Source organism: Erinaceus europaeus, chromosome 6 (genome assembly GCF_950295315.1).
Source record: "Erinaceus europaeus chromosome 6, mEriEur2.1, whole genome shotgun sequence".
Lineage (NCBI taxonomy): Eukaryota > Metazoa > Chordata > Mammalia > Eulipotyphla > Erinaceidae > Erinaceus > Erinaceus europaeus.
The window spans coordinates 35,633,431-35,649,701 of NC_080167.1; the positions used below are offsets into that span (position 1 = coordinate 35,633,431).

At 43.1% G+C, this 16,271-nt stretch overlaps 1 protein-coding gene and 1 non-coding gene across 2 annotated transcripts in view; both read left to right on the forward strand.

Moving 5' to 3' along the window:
* Positions 1 to 12,127: 12,127 nt before the first annotated feature.
* Positions 12,128 to 12,312, forward strand: LOC132539217 (U2 spliceosomal RNA). The gene has a single exon (XR_009550508.1). It is a non-coding gene; the product is annotated as a U2 spliceosomal RNA (small nuclear RNA).
* Positions 12,313 to 13,005: 693 nt separating this feature from the next.
* The window catches only part of ABCB10 (ATP binding cassette subfamily B member 10), a 59,298-nt gene continuing 56,032 nt past the window's right edge, over positions 13,006 to 16,271 (forward strand). The window contains exon 1 of the mRNA XM_016195139.2: positions 13,006 to 13,665. Within this exon, the coding sequence (XP_016050625.2) occupies positions 13,176 to 13,665 (490 nt within the window). The 5' untranslated portion in view covers positions 13,006 to 13,175. The remainder of the gene's footprint in view (positions 13,666 to 16,271) is intronic.

Consider the following 16,271-nt stretch of genomic DNA (forward strand, 5'->3'; position numbering starts at 1 on the left):
GAGTCTGGCTAAAGGCTTGTCGATTTTGTTTACTCTTTCGAAGAACCAACATTTACTTTCATTGATCTTTTGTATGGTTTTCCTATTCTCAATGTTATTTATTTCTGCCCTAACTTTAGTGATTTCTGTCCTTCTGGTTGCTTTAGGATTCCTTTGTTGTTCTTCTTCTAGGTCTTTAAGATGTACAATCAGGCTGTTTTATGTGGTTTTTCTTGTTTCGTAATGTGTACTTGTATAGCTATGAACTTCCCTCTTAGGACTGCTTTAGCTGTGTCCCAAATATTTTGATAGCTTGTGTTTTCATTTTCATTGAACTCTCAAAACATTTTGATTTCTTCCTTGATTTCCTCTTTGACTCAGAAGTTGTTAAGAAGTGTACTGTTGAGCTTCCACATTTTGGCACTGTTACTAATCTTTTGTTGATTGTTAAGCGTTAGTTTCATTCCACTGTGGTCTGAGAAGATGCTTGGGATGATTTCAGTGCTCTTGAATTGGCTGATTCTGTCTTTGTGGCCTAACATATGGTCTATCCTTGAGAATGATCCATGTGGATTTGAGTAAAATGTGTATTCCATTTTCTTGGGATGAATGACTCTGAAAATGTCCAATAGTTCTAGTTTACCTATCTCTTCATTTAGATCCCTTATGTCTTTACTGATTTTCTTCCTAGATGATCTGTCAAGTTGAGATAGTGGGGTGTTGAAGTCCCCTACTATGATTGTGTTACTGTTAATATATTGCTGTAGCTCTTTCAGAAGTTTGATGTATTTAGATGGCTTCTCATTGGGTGCATAGATATTAATAATTGTTAAGTCCTCTTGATTGACTGATCCTCTGAGCATTAAGTAGTGTCCATTACTATCTTTTTTAATCTTATCTATTTTCATGTCTATCATGTCAGATATGAGAATAGCTGTTCCTGCCCTTTTTTGTCGGCCATTGGCTTGTATGATAGTTTTCCATCCTTTCATTTTAAGTCTGTGTTTGTCTTGTTGAGTTAGGTGAGTTTCCTGTAGACAACATATTGTTGGGTTGTGTTTTCTGATCCATCTTCCTACTCTGTGTCTTTTAATAGGTGACTTCAGGCCATTGACATTTATTGATATCAAAGATTGAAGATATTTTAACGCCATTCTTGTAGAGTTTTAGAGTGTTTTGATATATATCCTATTTGTGGTGGTCTGATTGTTTATAGGAGACCTTTCAGAACTTCTTTCAGGGCAGGCTTGGTGATGGTTGCTTCCTTCAACTGTTGCTTGTCTGAGAAAGTTTTGATGCTTCCATCTAGTCTGAATGACAGTCTAGCAGGATATAGTATTCTTGGCTGAAAGCCTTTCTCATTGAGCACTCGATAGATATCTTGCCATTCTCTTCTGCCCTGTAGTGTTTGTATGGAGAAGTCTGCTGCTAATCTTATGGGTTTTCCTTTGTAGGTGAATCTTTGTTTTTCTCTTGCAGCCTTCAGGATCCTTTCTTTATCCTTATTCCTTTCCATTCTAAGTATGACATGTCTTGGTGTCTTTAGATCTGGGTTAATTCTGTTTGGGACCCTCTGGGCTTCTTGAATCTTTGTCTTTGGTGTTGTCTAGACTAGAGAAATTTTCAGCTATTATGGTCTGGAGAATGCTTTCTTCCTCTTCTTCTCTTTCTTCCTCTGGTAAGCCAATAATGTGTATATTGTTTCTTTTGAAGTCATCCCATAGGACTCTGTTGTTGTTTTCAGCATCTCTTAATCTCTTTTTGAGATCTCTTACTTTTCTAGTTGTCTCTAATTCATCTTCAATCTTGCTAATTCTGTCTTCAGCCTCATAGATTCTATTCTCTCTGCCCTCTACTGCTTTCTGGAGTTCATCTATTTTGTTGCCCTGCTCTGATACTGTTTTAGCTTGTTCAGCTAGTTGCATTGTTAGCTCAGCGATTTCAGCTTTCAGCTCTCTAATAACCATGAGATTATTAGAATTTTTATTAGAATTTTTTTCCATATTCTCATTTGTTGTTCCTGCATTTCTTTTTTTTATTTAAGAAAGGATTAATTAACAAAACCATAGGGTAGGAGGGGTACAACTCCACACAATTCCCACCGCCCAATCTCCATATCCCACCCACTCCCCAGTAGCTTTCCCATTCTCTATCCCTCTGGGAGCATGGACCCAGGGTCATTGAGGGTTGCAGAAGGTAGAAGGTCTGGCTTCTGTAATTGCTTCCCCGCTGAACATGGGCGTTGACTGGTCAGTCCATACTCCCAGTCTGCCTCTCTCTTTCCCTAGTAGGGTGGGTCTCTGGGGAAGCTGAGCTCCAGGACACATTGGTGGGGTCTTCAATCCAGGGAAGCCTGGCTAGCATCCTGATGGCATCCGGAACCTGGTGACTGAAAAGAGAGTTAACATACAAAGCCAAACAAATTGTTGAGCAATCATGGACCCAAAGCTTGGAATAGTGGAGAGGAAGTGTTAGGGAGGGTACTCACTGCAAACTCTAGTATACTTCTGCTTTCTTACTTTGGTGCCATACTCCAAACTCATTCAATTTCTGCTTTGCATTTCTACTTCTTTTTTTTTTTTTTTTTTACATGCATAACATTCCCCAGATTTCCATTTAACAATACAACCCCCACTATTTCATTCATCATTTTTCATGGACCTGTATTTTCCCCACCCACCCACCCCCGAGTCTTTTACTTTGGTGTAATACTCCAATTCCATTTCTGGTTCGACTTGTGTTTTCTTTTCTAATCTTTTTTTTCAACTTCGGCCTGAGAGTGAGATCATCCCATATTCATCCTTCTGTTTCTGACTTATTTCACTCAACATGAATTTTTCAAGGTCCATCCAAGATGGCTGAAAATGGTGAAGTCACCATTTTTTACAGCTGAGTAGTATTCCATTGTGTATATATACCACAACTTGCTCAGCCACTCATCTGTTGTTGGACACCTGGGTTGCTTCCCTGCATTTCTGATTACAATTTTTTCAAATTCTTTACTCACTCCTGTTATTATTTCCTTAGCTAATGTTTAGATGTTGAACTCGTTGTTTTGTGCTTCACCCTCTGGAGGACTTTTAGCTGGACTCTTGTCCTGGTTCGATTCTCCAATATTTTTTCTTGTTGTTTTAACCATTTTATATATTATGTTATGAATTCCCTTTATCAGTACTTTTCAAATTATTGATCACTATTGCCTGGATTGACTTGTGTCTAAGTAATTTAATTAAAGGTTTTACCGTGGTGGAAGTTAACAGTTTTTTCAATCCTTGAGTTGGAGCTCAGTGGTGTAAAAGCCTCTTTTTTTTTCTTCCCTGTAAGCTATGGGAGCCTGAGGGCTTTTAAACTATCAATAGCCTTCTTAGCTTAATCACTGACTCCTGACCAAGAGATAAAGCAGGTTGTGGCAGAGATAATCCAGTGGTTATGCAAAGAGACTTTCACAGCCCCTCAGCTATGCCACCGAGGTATAGGTCTTCTCCTGAGTTTCCTGGTTAGATCTCTGTCCCCTGGTGTCCCTCCTGTCACTGCTCCAGATTCTGAGGGTAGTAGCAATGGAGACTCAAGAGTTGCACTTGGTGAGTCTCTGGGGAGTCCTCTCCTCCCTTCAGCTGTTCCCTTGTTGGTGGAGCAGACTGGAGGTGGTGTCTCAACTGATAAACTGCTGAACTGTTAGCAGTCACTTAATCTCTCCTTAGGCTCCTCTCTTCTGTCACCAGCCACACGTGTTTGTACTCACTGGTGATTTACTGGGTTCCTGTGGTCATTCTAGTCCTGTCTTATTTCGGTCCGGGTGGTCTCCTTTGGTATTCCTAGTTGATCTGGGAGAAGAGAGGAGAGGAGAGGAGAGAGGAGAGCAGAGGAGGGGAGGGGAGGGCAGGGGAGGGGAGAGCAGAGGAGAGGAGAGAAAGCGATTTGCTGCTCGTAGCTCCGCCTCCAGAAGTCGAATCTTTTTAGTGATTTCTGTCCTTCTGTTTGCTTCAGGGTTCCTTTGTTCCTCTTCCTCTAAGTCCTTAAGGTGTGCAGTAAGGTTGTTTATTTGGGTTTTTTCTTGTTGTTTAATATGTGAATGTATGGCTATGAGTTTCCCTCTCAGTACTGCTTTAGTTGTGTCCCAAATATTTTGATAGCTTGTGTCTTCATTTTCATTTGTTTCCCGGAATATTTGTATTTCCTGCTTGAGTGTCTCTCTGACCCAGTGGTTCTTAAGCAGTATGTTGTTTAGTTTCCAAATTTTGTGACTTTTAATTATTTTCTGTTTGTTGTTAAATGTTAGTTTTACTCCACTGTGGTCTGAGAAAATACTTGGGATGATTTCTATGCTCTTGAATTTATTGATGTTGTCTTTGTGGCCTAACATGTGATCTGTCCTTGATTATGTGTTGTGTGGATTTGAAAAGAATGTGTATTCCAATTTTTTGGCGTGAAGAGCTCTGAAAATGTCCAATAGGTCTAATCTGTCCATCTCTTCATTTAATTCTCTTGTTTCTTTGTTGATTCTGTGTTTTGCTGATCTTAGTGTGAGAGTGGGGTGTTAAAGTCTCCCACTATTATTGTATTACTATTGATGTATTTTTGAAGTTCTTCGAGAAGGTGTTTGATTTATTTAGAAGGTCCCTCATTGTGTGCATAAATGTTAATAATTGTTATATCTTCTTGGCTGATTGATTCTTTAATCATTATGTGATGACCTTGTCTATCTTTTATTACTTTAATATAAAATCTATTGTGACAGAGATGAGAATGGCTGTTCCTGCCTTTTTTTGTGGTCCAGTAGCCTGCAGGATAGTTTTCCATCCTTTCACTTTAAGTCTGTGTTTATCTTGTTGGGTTAAGTGGGATTCCTGCAAGCAGCATATGGTTGGCTTATTTTTTCTGACCCATCCTCCCACTCTGTGCCTTTTGATGGGTGAGTTTAAGCCATTGACATTTACTGATATTATGGATTTAATGTGTTGTAGTGCCATTGTTCAACAAGTTTTTATTTGATATGTTGCAAGTATTATAGTGATGTTCTTGTTTGTAAGAGGTCTTTTAGAACCTCTTTCAGGGCCGGTTTGGTGATAGTTGCTTCCTTTAACTGTTGTTTGTCTGAGAAGGTTTTGATGACTCCATCTAGTTTAGTGAAAGTCTAGTGGGATATATTATCCTTGGTTGAAACCCTTTTTCATTCATGGCTCGATAGATATCTTGCCATTCTCTTCTGGCCTTCAGAGTCTGGGTTGAGAAGACTGCTGATAGTCTTATAGGTTTTCCCCTGTATGTGATTTTTTGTGTTTCTCTTGCAGCCTTTAGGATGCTTTCTTTATCCTTACTTCTGTTCATTGTGACTATGATGTGTCTTGGTGTCTTCAGGTCTGGGTTGATTCTGTTTGGGACTCTCTGAGCCTCTTGGATTTTAATGTCCTTTCTGTTGTTCAGGTCTGGGAAGTTTTCTTCTATAATTTCCTCTAGAATGCTTGCTTCCCCTTCCTCTCTTTCTTTCTCTGGCAGGCCAATTATACGAATGTTACTTCTTTTAAGATCATCCTATATGTCAATTTTCAGTGTCTCTCAATCTCTTTTTGAGCTCTTTCACCTCTTTCTTAGTTTTCTCTAGCTCATCCTCTGTCTAGCTAATTTTGTTTTCTGCTTCTGCTAGTCTGCTTTCCCTTCCCTCAGCTGCTTTCTTCATTACAGGTATTTCAGCTTTCAGTTCTCTAATTGCCTCAAGGTAATTAGTATTTTCCTGTTGTTTCTTATCTGTTGTTTCCCTAACACTGCTATTCCTTTCCTCCAAAGTTGTTTTCATTTCTGTGATTAATAAATTTATTGTTGTTTGCATGCTTTTCTTATCTATGGTTACTCCTGGCTGATTTGTAGTTTCTTCTAGGCTCTTGTTTTCATTCATTGTATTAGCAGTTTTATTTGCTCTTGATCTACCCATTTTAATGTGTTTTTTATTTTTATGTTCTGTTGTTCCTCAGTTGCTTTATGTACAAGCCACACTATACTAAATACCTTTATGACAAATGCAATCACCACCCTCAGAAATTACAATGTAACTAAAGCAATGACTGAAGCAGTTTAACCAATACCAGTTAGTCCCACAATGTCTCCAGTTCAAGAAAAAATAGCAACCAAATCTAAATGAAAAAGAAAGTGAAAGGAAAAAAGGGATAGCAGGAATAGACAATTATGCAAATCTACTGTCCACTGTAGATTCTAGGGGTAGCAAGAGGGGGAAGTAGAGCAGAGATACACACAAAGAGAGTCAGCTCTGAGTCAGACTTTTTCCCTGAAATAGTTCACAAATAAGTATCAGTGAATTCAGAAGGCAGAGGGAGGAGGAAGGAAGAAAGGAAGACAGGGGAAAAAAAGAGAGAAAAGAAAAAAGAAAAGAAGGAAACAGAAAAAAAAAGCAATGAAAGGAGAGTTATATATATATATATTTTTTAATTGGCTTGGAGATGGGAGAAGGGCGATAGTGTATAGAGGAGGTATGAAAAGTGAGACAAGTTTCTCTCACAGTGGGTGATAATTCTTGTTGTCTAGCAATGGAAAGTATACTAAGAGTTAATTTTGGTCACCTGAGGGGGGGAAGGGATATGCGTGTGTATATATAATAGTATTTGTAAAATAGAACAGAGTAAAAAGCCCAAGCAGTGAATCTACAGCTTGGACAGCTCCCTGTTAGCCTATGTACTTTGAGTCTAGACAACTGATTGAGAAAGAAAACACAATACAAAACAAGCAGGGGAAAAAAGAAAAAAAAAAAACTTTCAAGCAGTCTTTCCCAGGGTGGGTGAGGCTTGCTTGATTAGCTAATTGTCACTTGAATGGGTCTAAGTCCCTTACTCAGAGGAACAACAAAAATAGCCTAGAAATTTGGAAGCAGGGTTTAATGGCACCCCAGTGGGCCATGAATCTTGGTAAAGAAAGGAGCTCCACAGGGAGCCTGTTAGCAGCAGCTCCCTACCCCCAGGGTCTGGTTATGGGGAGAGGGGGGCTGAGAGAAATAATCAAGAAATTTCCTTTCTTTTTGCTCTAATTTTTAACCCAAATTGAATTATAATCACCTCCCTGGTATACCTTTAGGATGCCTCCTTGCTTGTCCCACTGAAGGCCAGGATTTCAAGGCTTTCTAGCAGTTGATGTCAGAGCCCACGGGTGCTGCTACTTTCCAGTTGCCATCTTGGCTCTGCCTCCCAAGCGGAACACAAATCTTTATTGTTGGGTCAGACGGGTGGTTCAGGCCACATGGAACCAGCCAAAAAATGGCCATCCCCTGCTACCTCACCACTGGGCAAGAGAGCGAGCGAGGGGAGGGAGAGTAGGCTGGCTTTTTAGGTCAATACCCCAGAGTGACGTGGGGACAGGATTGGTTGGGGAAAGCCCTGAAAGTACCACAATACTCTGTGTAAAGTGGCAGAGCCTTGGGGAGACAACTGCACAGCAACTAAAGACAGATGTTAGGTCCATGAATTATTTTCCCAGAACTTCCTTAACAAGTAAAAGCAAACAAATAATAATGGCAGGGTGCTGTGACCATGGACTGTGAGCTTGGGCTGACAGGGACCCAGAGGTTATGTATGTTCCTATGCTAATTAATATACATGGGCCCTGGTTTAGATTGATGTGGCAAACTATCAATCATATATATATATATATATATATATATTTTTTTTTTTTTTTTTTCCCTCAGGTATGGGAACCACTATGTACCCTAACCCAGCTCTCAAGTTCCATTTTCCACTCTGACAACATCCTACCAGATAACATTTCTAGTCCACTTTCATGTAAACTAGTAATCTTTAGTAAAGATTACTAAAGTCCTGGGCTCCCAGGAACACACCTAAAACAGACTTCCTAACTTCATTTTACCCTAGGGTCCCTATTGTTATTGGTTCTAACCCTAATCTTTGGTTGCTGTTTATTAAACATTTTTTCCTGCTTTATATCTTTTTTTAATGCATGAGATAGTTTTTATTTTTCATACAACTGTCACTGACAGTGACTTTAACTTTTTTATTATCTTTATTTATTGGATAGAGACAGCCAGAAATTGAGAGGAGGAGGAGACAGAGAGATACCTGTATCCCTGCTTTGCCACTCATGAAGCTTTCTTTCCCCCTGCAGGTGGGAACCAGGGGGCTTGAACTCAGGTCCTTGCGTACTTTAATGTGTGTGCTTTGCCAGGTGTACCACCATCCAGCCCCCACCTGCTTTATATCTTATTGCCTTTCAGCCACCATAGTGCTACTATAATCCCATTCTGACCTCTTTGGGCAGATGACCTCAACAGAGCCCTACACTACTAGGGAAAGACAGAGATAGGCTGGGAGTATGGATAGACTAATGTCCATGTCCAGCGGAGAAGCAATTACACACACCAGAAATCCTTCCTTCTGGACCCCCAAATGAATTTTAATCTGTAATCCCAAAGTGGGGAAATACAAGGGGGTCTGAACCCCAGTTCCACTGAAATACAGAGCTTTTTGTGACTGGGATGTTTTGTTTTTGTCCTATTACTGAGAGGGAAGAGAATCTGGAGAAAACTTGATGAAATCAGGCCACTTTCCCCTTACTTAAGAGGAAAGAATAATAAATGAAGCCCACCCAGAAATTATAACAGGTGTAAAAGTGGCTTAGAAAGCAAGTGAAAAGGGCCAGGTGGTGGTACACCTGGTTGAGTGTACATGTTACACATATTACAGTGCACAAGGACCTGGTCCCCATCTGCAGGGGGGAAAGCTTTGCAGGTGGTGAAGCAATGTTGCAGGTGTCTCTGTGTCTCTCTTTCCCTCTCTATCATCAACTTCCCTCTCAATTTCTGTCTCTATCCAATAAATAAATAAAGATAATAAAACATGTAAAAAAAAAAAAGAAAAAAGAAAGCAAGTGAAGGCACGGCCTTAGAAGTGAAAAAAATAACAGCGGGCTAAGCGCACATGGTGCAAAGCGCAAGAGCTGGTGTAAGGATCCTGGTTCGAGCCCCCGGCTCCCCACCTGCAGGGGAGTCACTTCACAGGCGGTGAAGCACGTCTTCAGGTGTCTGTCTTTATTTTTTATTTATTTTTATTTTTTAAATTAAAAAAAAATAAAGTAAAAAAAATAAAGGGGGGTTGGGTGGTAGCACAGTGGGTTAAGCGTACATGGCACAAAGTGCATTGACTGGCATAAGTATCCCGGTTTGAGCCCCCGGTTCCCCACCTGGAGGGGGGTCACTTCACAGGTGACACGATAAACAACAAGAACAACAAAAATGACCTCCAGGAGCAGTGGATTAATAGTACAGGCACTGAAGCCCCAGCAATAACCCTGGAGACCAAAAAAGAAGAAAAAAAGGTCATCCAGCATCCATATAGGGTCATGTGGTTCTGAGTTCAATTCCTAGCACTGCATGTGCTACAGCGATACTCTGGCTCCCTAGCATTCGTGTTAATAAGTAATTATTTTTGGGGGGGCTGAGCGGTAGCACAGTGGGTTAAGCGCACAGGGTGCAAAGTACAAGGACCCCTGCAAGAATCCCAGTTGGAACCCCTGGCTCCCCACCAGCAAGGAGGTCATCTCATAAGTGGTGAAGCAGGTCTGCAGATGTCTGTCTTTCTCTCCCCCTCTCTGTCTCCCCTCCTCTCTCGATTTCTTTCTGTTCTATCCAACAACGACAGCAATAACAACAACAAAAGGGAAAAATTAGCCTACAGGAGCAGTGGATTTGTAGTGCAGGCACCGAGCCCCAGCGATAACCCTGGAGAAAAAAATAAATAGATAAATAAATATTTTTTAAGTAGCAATTTACAGCCAGCAAATAGTTTACTTAGATTAAATCTAAATGTTCTGCTTTGTCAAGTGCATGACTCAGGTTTGAGCTTAATCTTCACCACACTGAAGAAAGCTTTGATGCTATGGCATCTTTCTCACTTCTCTTTGTCCCTGTCTGCCTAGAGCAGGGAAGCCTCAATAACAACAACAACAAGCAAGTTAGAAGCCAGGAGATAGTTGTTGTGCATGACCCTCTAGGTTCTATTGCTGATACTACATGGGAGCATTGAAGGTAGCGCTAGAGCATCTCCATAGATGTGGATGGTGTATCATTGCTATGACATCTTTCTTCTCTGTCTCTTTCCAATAAATATAAATATAAATAAAAATAATTTCATGGGTCTAGGGGCTTGATTTTTTTTTTTTTATTTATTAGATAGAAATAGCCAGTAGTTGAGAAGGGAGGAGATAGGGAGAGAGCCAGAGACACCTGCAGCCTTGCTTCACCACTCGAAAAGCTTTCCCCCCTGCAGGTGGAGACCGGGAGCTCAAACCCAGGTCCTTGCGCACTGTAACTGTGGACTCAACCAGGTGTGCCACCACCTGGCTCAAGGCTTGATTTCTGAAGTCTGGAATCGAGGTGTTGGTAAGGTTATGTTCCCTCTGAAGCCAGTAAAGGAATCCTTTACCTCTTTGTAGCTGGTGGTGATTTGTTGGCAATCTTTAACATTCCTTTGTTTGCAACTGCATAACTCCCATTTCTGTCTTAATCATATCGCATTTTTCTCCATGTTTTCCTGTCTTCACATAGTTTTTTTTAACCAGAGCACTGTTCAGTTCTGGCTTATGGTAGTATAGGGGATTGAACCTGGGACTTTAGAACTTCAGGCATCAGAGTCTCTTTGTATAACCATTATGCTATCTCCCCCCACCCCATGCTTATCTTTTTATAAGGACATCTCATACCTACTCCAACTTGGCCTCATCTCAGTTTAACTATATCTGCAACAACTATCTCTAAATAGTCACACACACATACACACACACACACACACAGGTTTACATATTTAGATAGGGAGGGTTAGGATTTCAACATGTCTTTTTTGAGGGGAACACAATTCAATCCATAGCATCTTTTCTCTAGAATCTTTTGGAAGAGAAAGAGAGATGCCCAGCTCCACCATAAGCCGGAGCTAAGTAGGCGATAAAGTAGATCTGCAGGTGTCTTTCTCTCCCCGTCTTTCCTGCTTCTCTCCATTTCTCTCTGTCCTATCTAACAATGACATCAATAACAACAACAATAATAACTACAACAATGAAATACAATAAGGGCAACAAAAGGGAAAATAAATAAAAAATTTTAAAAAAAAAGTAGTTGCAGCAGCGCTTTAGCATTCGCAAAGCTTTACCCCTGCAGGTAAGAACCAGGGGCTTGAACTCAGTTCTTGCATGTTGCAACATGTGTGCTTAACCATGCCCCCAGCATGTCACTATATAGTGATAATTATTTTCAGATTATCTGACTGATGGTTTAAGAATGCAGCGAACACAGAAAACAGAAACGTTATGTGTGTGCTGCACTTGAGTTATTTAATTTTTTTAAAGGATTTTTTTTATATTTATTTTCCCTTTTGTTGCCCTTGTTTTTTGTTGTTGTAGTTATTATTATTGATGTCGTCATTGTTAGGACAGGGAGAAATGGAGAGAGGAGGGGAAGGCAGAGAGAGGAAGAAAAAGAGACACTTGCAGACCTGCTTCACCGCCTGTGAAGCAACTCCCTTGCAGGTGAGGAGCCGGGGGCTCGAACCGGGATCCTTAATGCTGGTCCTTGCACTTTGTGCCACATGCGCTTAACCCGCTGCACTACTGCCGGACTCCCTGCACTTAACTTATTTATGTGCTAACTCCGGGTCCCAAAAAGTGCTGGCTCCAAAAGCCTAGAGTATGTCTTTGGGAGGGCAGAAAGCAAAGTCTTGCCTTCTCCAGCCTTAGCAACCAGTTTTCTGGGTAAGAGAAAAAGAATAGCACGCAGAGATTTGAGTTTAAATTGCCACTTTTTTATAAAAGAAAGGGAAGTATGTCATTCTTTAACACAGCTTTCACTTAATTTAAGCAGGAGGCAGCAGGATGCATGAGGTGAGGAACAAGGCCCTTTTCAAGCATCCTTGAAAAATCTCTCACTAAAGGAACATACCTACTTCCAGTGCATCACCATCAATCTATAAAACTTTAAATTCATTTTTGAACTTAGACACCAAAAGTCAAGATAATGTATGTCTTTCTCAACCATGAGTATTAAAAAAGTACCAGGATGGACCCATCACCATCCCCCAGCTTACACAGTTGTAAGCTATCATGACATCTCCTTGGGTGCTAATAGGTTTAAGACTCTGCTCTATTCTCCACTTTTTTTTGATTAAAATCAAATACAGTATCTGTTCTTATCCGTTTACTATCTGCTGTACCCTCTATCCGAGGTCAATATACTAAATTGATCATTGGAGCAGGGAATCTAAAAGGGGCTTGATCTGTTCACTCCACACACCTACCTGGTATTGCATTATTTCCAGGGATGGGGCCCCCTTAACCTCGGGAAAGGGGGATAGCAGGGGGGAGAGGAAGAGAGCTAGGGGAGGACAGAGGGAGAGAGAGGGAAAAAAAGAACAGACTTTGCTCCGGCTTTCCTTCTGATTAGTCTTTTTGCGAGGAAGGGTGACTTAAACAAAACCACTTTTGCATTTCAACTCACTCTAGTAACTCTTCTCTGATACTTAAATTTCACCGCTCCGAAAATATTACTTCTCAACACGGCTTCCCGAACCACGCTGGCCCTCAGCGACGTTCCCTCCAGCTGGGCGGCACCGTCACACCCGGTGAGCTGCTGCAGCCCGGGTCACCCCCCACGAGGCCGGTTCGGCTCACAGCCTCCTGCCTTCCAGCTGCCGGGCATAGTGCGATAGCGTCTGCGCGCTCTGCGGAGACCGCCCGCCTGAGAAAGGAGTCGCGCCGCTTCCGAAACTCTCAAGGAAGACGACTGAAGCGCGAAAAAGCTTCCCCGGTGCGCAGTGCGCAGGCGCGGCGGTACATCCCTTTCCTCCGCCTCCTCCAATCTGCTCCTGAGGCGCGCTGGGTGCTTGGCTGTGCGGTGGGGGCCGCAGTAGGGAGGCCCCCGAGGGTGGGGTCTTTCTCCAGGTGATGGAGCTGCGCTGGGTTCACCGTCCTTGGGGGCGGGGGCTCGCGCTGGCGGAGGGGCGCGGTGGGGCTGGCCAGGCCCCAGGCGCTCAAGGGGAACTTTGCCAGATGAGGCCGGTGACGGCGGTGACAGCGGGCGGGGCGGCGGGCTGCGCAGCGTTCACGCCCTCCGCTGGGCTGGGCCCGGTGGGTCCTCAGGCCGGGAGCGCTCCGGGCAGGGCGAGCGGGCTTGCGAGGCGCGGGTCGGACACAGCGCCATGCGCGGCCTTCCTGCCTGGCCGCTGTGGCTGCTCGTGAGGCGGCCCGCCGCCGCTCGCTTCTCTGAGCCCCGGCCGACTGGCCTGGAGCTGGCGCGACCTTGGAGCCTGGGGCCGTGGCTCCTCGAGAATGCTTCAGTGGTGCAGGGCCCGCGCCGCTGGACTAGCAGCTGCCCGGGCAGGGGTTCCGCTGGGCCCGGAAGCGGGTCGGGCCTCGTGCGGCTCCTGGGCCCGGGGGCGCGGCACCAAGGAGCCTGCAGGTGCGGACTACTCGCCCGGGCCGGCGCCGCCGCCTTCCCGCGTGTTGGGCTTCCGCGCGGTCCCGCCGGCGTCGCCAGGGCTCGGAGCGAAGCAGGGGGGCGCGGACCGGCGCTGCCTGCGGCCGTGGAGACCCCCAAAGACGACTCCCGGCTCCGCCGCGCGGTGGCCGGACGTTCGGAAGCCAAGAAACTGCTCCGCCTGGCGTATCCCGAGCGCTGGAGGCTGACAGGTAGGGCGCTCCCGGCCGCCTGGCCGCGACAGTCTGCTTGCTGTACTTGGCGCGAGTTCCCGGGCCACAGAAGGGAGCCAGCAGCAGCTCCCTCGCCGGCCGCTCGTAACGCCGCCAGAAGCGAAATAGCTCTGAAAGCTGCAGGTTTCCGCATGGCTCGACTGTTTGCCACACCCCGGTATCGCACAACCTTGTAGAGTAACCAGGGGCCTATCTGCAAACTTTATGTTTTCTTTCTTTAGATTTTTTATTATTATTTATTTTCTTTTGTTGCCCTTGTTTTATTGTTGTTGTAGTTATTATTGTTGTTGTTGATGTCGTTGTTGGATAGGATAGAGAGAAATGGGGAGAGGAGGGGAAGACAGAGACGGCGAGAGAAAGACACCTACAGACCTGCTTCACCACCTGTGAAGCAACTCCCCTGCAGGTCCCGGGGAGCTGGGGTCTCGAACCGGGATCCTTACGCCGGTCCTTGTGCTTTGTGCCAAGTGCAATTAACCCGCTGCGCTACCTCCGGGCGACTGCCTGTTTGTTTGTTACAGGAGGTGTACAAGGGGCGTGAGAGAGAGAGCTCATAATTAGTCTTTGGGTCTGTGCCTCTGGCGTTGCCAGCGTTCACAGAATGTGCTGAAATGTTTACCTCTTATTTAGAAATAATTATTCTAGGCCTGGGGAGACAGCAGACTGGTTTTGCAAACGACTTTCATTCTGAGACTCTGAGTTCCCAGGTTCAGTTCTCACCACCATCATAAACCAGAGCTGAGACCTGCTCGGGTAAAATGATGGTAATAATAATAATAGTTCTAACAAAAATATACCTACTTTGTGTCACAGACTTATAGAGTGTTTTTCAAACATTATTTGCTTTAGTTAAGTTTAGTGAGCATTCAACAATGTTTTTGCGATATGTAGCAAAGACAGTCTAAATCTTATTTGTCTCGTGTGCAGGTAGTAAGCAGAAAGTTACTTAATTCTTTTCAGAATAATTAGTCAGTGGTCCTTAAGTTTTAAAACCTTTGAGACTGGTGGTGGGAATTGTGTGGAACTGTACCCCTCTTATCCTATGGTCTTGTCAGTGTTTCCATTTTGTAAATAAAACTTGTAAAAAAAAAAAATTATGAGAAACTATATCCCAACTCAAATTATTTTTAAAGATTTATTTATTTTCATGGTAGAAACAGAGCACTGCTCAGCTAAAACTACAGCTCACATAGAAAGTCAGGATTAGAAATTAAGGAATAAAATTAGGAAGGAAAAAATGGATTTTAATTATTTTTTAGCTTGTTTTGTAATTTTCTCTTTTTTCAAATTACATTTATTTATTGGATAGAGACAGCCAGAAATTGAGAGGGAAGGGGGTGATAGGGAGAGAGACAGAGAGATACATGCAATACTGCTTCACCGCACATGAAGCTTTTCCCTGCAGGTGGGGGGGGGGCTCGAACCCAGGTCCTTGCGCATTGTAACATGTGCACTCAACCAAGTGCGCCACCACCCGGCCCCTTGAATTTTTATTATCATTATTATTAACATGTAAGAGAGAGGGAAATGAAAGAGAACCAGAGCTGATGTCCACATGTGGTACTGGGGACTGAACTCGGAATCTTACTCTTTTTGTTTGTTTTTTTGTTTTTAACCAAAGTATTGCTCAGCTCTCATTTATGGTGGTGTGGAGAGTTGAACCTGGGACCTTAGAGCCTCAAGCATGAGAGTTTGTTTGCACAACCTTTATGCTGTCTCCTCTACCCTAGATTTTTTTTCCTTCATCTGAGTTATCATTGGGACTCAGTTGCTTACATGATCCCAGAGTTCCTCTTCAACTCCCTCTCTGGAGACTGTCTTTTTAAATAGAAGGCGAGAAAAGGAGAAACACCATAGCACTGCAGCACTGCTCACAAAACTTCCCATATACAGGTATGGTTCCCAGGTGCTAGACCACTTACTCATGGTAAAGTATGTGCTTTATAACGTGAAATGCCTCTTAGCCATGAATACTTTTTTAAATATGGCACTGGGACATTGTAGCTACCCAATACCACTACTCCAGAACCAATTTTTTCATTCTTTTACACACACACACATGCACACACACATGCACACGCACACACACCAGTGAGCCACTTGTCAACCTCTGTGAATGTTTTTAGAATTAGAATTTGAGGATTGTCAGCAGAAAGAAACATATTTCTATCTGGGCTTCTGCATTCCTGGGGTGAGAAATTTTAAACCATATATAACAGATATAAATGTTGCTGTGATTTGGGCTGCGGGGATGTCAGACATATATATATATATATATATATATATATATATATATATATATATATATATATATCCCCCTTTTAATGGAGACACAGAAACACCAGAGCACTACTCAGCTTTGGTTTATGGTGGTGTGGGTGAACCTGGAACTTTAGAGCCTCAAGCATGAGAGTCTTTTTGCATAACCGTTGTGCTGTCTCCCCCACCCTCTGCCATAAAACTAGATACAGGTGACAAACCCACATTCTTTGCTGCAGTTCCATTGCTTTAGAAAGGATCCACCTAGCTAGTGATTTGTGATTTAGTGTGGTTAGATGTGATGGGTAAGGGCAAATTAGAATGGG